Below are 3,230 nucleotides of genomic sequence, written 5' to 3' on the forward strand. Positions count from 1 at the left end.
CCTGAAAAATCATTCTATAAAATTTTGCAAGATATTAGATATGGTATTAGAGATATCCTGAGACAACTTGAGGGAAGATATTTTTATTGTTGGAAACCAAGTATTTTTCTAGGCATTGGAAAGTATCCCTGTATTAAGGGAAGTCTCAGGAAACAGATCAACATATGAGTAAAAAATTTTTGACTTTTTTTTTTTTTTGAGACACTCTTGCTTTGTTGCTCAGGCTAGAGTGCAGTGGCACAATCTCAGCGACTGCAGCCTGAACCTCCAGGGCTCAGGTGATTCTCCCACTTCAGCCTCTCAGGTAGCTGGGATTACAGGCATGCACAACCACACCTGGCTAATTTTTGTATTTTCAGTAAGGACAGTGTTTCACCATGTTGACCAGGCTGGTCTCGAACTCCCAGCCTCAGGTGATCTGCCCTCCTCGGCCTCCCCAAGTGCTGGGATTACAGGCGGGAGCCACCGCGCCCGGCCAACATCTGATTCTTTTGATGCAACCTCGTGGTTGTCGTGAAGTGAATAAAATAGTGATTTTTTTGTTGATAATTGAGAGGTGGACATTAGCAATGTTATACCGAGATAAAAAAGAGTTTACATAAGAAATTACTGGAATGGAAGGACCGGGCGCGGTGGCTTACGCCTGTAATCCCAGCACTTTGGGAGGCAGAGGCGGGTGGATCACGAGGTCAGGAGATCGAGACCATCTTGACTAACACGGCGAAACCCTGTCTCTACTAAAAATACAAAAAATTAGCCGGTCAGGGTGGCGGGTGCCTGTAGTCCCAGCTACTCGGGAGGCTGAGGCAAGAGAATGGCGTGAACCCAGGAGGTGGAGCTTGCAGTGAGCCGGGATTTGCCCCAGCTCTCCAGCCTGGGTGACACACAGAGACTCCATCTCAAAAAAAAAAAATTAAAAAAAAAAAAGAAATTACTGGAATGGAAACTAAACTGGGAGAGAGCTGGGACCATTTTTAAGTGATACATTAAGAAGAGTTCAGAAAAGCAAAATAAAACCTTCCAAAGATGTTCACATATTAATTCCCCAGATACTGGGAATACGTTGGAGTCCATGGCAAAGAAAATAAAAGATTGCAGATGTGATCAAGATTGCTAGTCTGCTGTTGAAACATAGTGAGATTTTCACAAATTATCACCATGGGTCCAGTATAATCACAAGGGTCCAGAAATGTGGAAGAGTGTTGGAGAACAGAATGTATCAAAGTGATGAGATGTGAGAATGACTCAGCTGAATATTTTTTCAATTGCTTGCTTTAGTGATTCTTTTCATATTAGAATAAATTTTCATTTAATTTAAATGTATAAAAATACCTTTGAGTAATTTTATTTGTTTTTGTATTTGTTATGAGATAGGATCTCACTCTGTTGCCCAGGTTGGAATGCAGTGGCGCAAACATGGCTCACTGCAGCCTTGACCTGCTGGATTCAAGCAAACCTCCCACCTCAGCCTCCTGGGTAGCTTGGACTACAGGTGCATGCCACAGTGTCTCACTAACTTTTTAATTTTTTTGTAGAGATGGCACCTCACTATGTTGCCCAGGCTGGACTTGAACTTCTGGCCTCAAGCAATCTTCCCACCTCAGCCTCCAAAAGTGCTGGGACTACAAGCATGAGCCACTGTGCCTGGCCCTTTTTTTGAGTAATTTTGTTTGTCCATCACTGTTCTGGGTGCTAAATATAATAGGAGAGAATGCAGAACAATAAGGATATGATTTCTAAAAAGTGAGGCTCAGGTACAGTGGGATACAGGCACTGTGCACTGTATGATTGTAGAAGTCTTACTGTTTTACAAATATAAATGATTTGGTATGGAAAAGAATGCAGAAGCTGGATTCCCAAGAATTCATATACAGGCTTAACAAAGAATAAGTGGGGAAAAAGATGATGGTGGTAACAATTTTGAACACTGAACAACAAACATTGATAACACGGGATCTATTGTTTCTTTTATTCCAGATATAGAAAGTATGTTTCCTCTATGCCATTAAGATGAAACTACTTTCTACTTATGTTATCGTTAAAAATGCCTTTGTTTTTCAAGGTGGCATTGGATCCTCAGCCAACACATTTCTCCTTTTCTTCCACATCTTTATTCTTCTTCTGAATTGCAGGCCTAAACCCCATGACTTACTCACCTGTCACCTGGCCCTCATTCACATTCAGATGCTCCTCACTGCAGTGGATTTTTTGCCTCTAGACATGTTTGAATCACTGCATTTTGGGAATGACTTTAAGTGTAAGGCACTTTTTTACACAAACAGGGCAATGAGGGGCCTCTCCATCTGCACCACCTGCCTTCTGAACATGCTCCAGGCCATCAGCATCAGCCCCAGCACCTCCTGGTTGGCAAGGTTTAAACATAAATCCACAAATTACATTTTGCATGTTTTCTTCTTTTGGGTGTTCTTCAATTTGTCCTTCAGTAGTTGGCTAATCTTTTTCTCTGTGCATTCTTCCAACATGACCCATATCAAGCTACTGAATGTCAGTAAATACTGCTCACTTTCCCCCATGAACTCCATGATCAGGGGAGTGTTTTTCACTGTGACATTATCCAAGTATGTCTCCTGTGTAGTACTTATGCTGCTCTCAAGTGCATACATGGTGATTCTCCTGTCCAGGCATTGGAGGCAATCCCAGCACCTCCATAGCACCCACCTCTCCCCAAGACCCTCCCCAGAGAAAAGGGCCACCCAGACCATCCTGCTGCTGGTGAGTTTCTTTGTGGTCATATACTGGGTGGACTTTATCTTCTCAACCTCTTTAACCCTGCTATGGATGTATGACCCATACATTGTCCTGAGTGTGCAGAGAGCTGTGCTCAATGCCTATGCCACCGTTAGTCCTTTGGTGCAAATCAGTTCTGATAAAACAATAATCAGTATTATGCAAAATTGCAATTGAAGTACCATCGGTTTTTAATAAGTCAGTGATGAAAAATGTTTTCTGAGAAAAGAGTCTTCAGCCATCAGTCAAACTGTTCAAGTAGCACTGAAATTTTTAAATATGATTTAAGTAAAATATAAAGAATTATTATTTTTTGGGTACATAGTATATGTATATATTGAAAGCACATATGGCATATTTTGATACATGCATACAATATATAATAATCACCTCATGGTAAATTAGGTATCTATCACCTCTAGCATTTATCCTTTGTATTACAGAAAATTCAATTTTACACTTTTTGTTTAAAATGTACAATT

General features: G+C 40.9%; 1 protein-coding gene across 1 annotated transcript; it reads left to right on the forward strand.

The window, feature by feature from the left end:
* Window positions 1-2,010: 2,010 nt before the first annotated feature.
* Window positions 2,011-2,925, forward strand: LOC129015296 (putative vomeronasal receptor-like protein 4). The gene has a single exon (XM_054452986.2). The coding sequence runs from the start codon at window positions 2,011-2,013 to the stop codon at window positions 2,923-2,925; it is 915 nt and encodes a 304-aa protein (XP_054308961.1).
* The last annotated feature ends 305 nt before the right edge of the window (window positions 2,926-3,230 follow it).

The sequence above is a fragment of the Pongo pygmaeus genome, chromosome 18 (genome assembly GCF_028885625.2).
Source record: "Pongo pygmaeus isolate AG05252 chromosome 18, NHGRI_mPonPyg2-v2.0_pri, whole genome shotgun sequence".
NCBI lineage: Eukaryota > Metazoa > Chordata > Mammalia > Primates > Hominidae > Pongo > Pongo pygmaeus.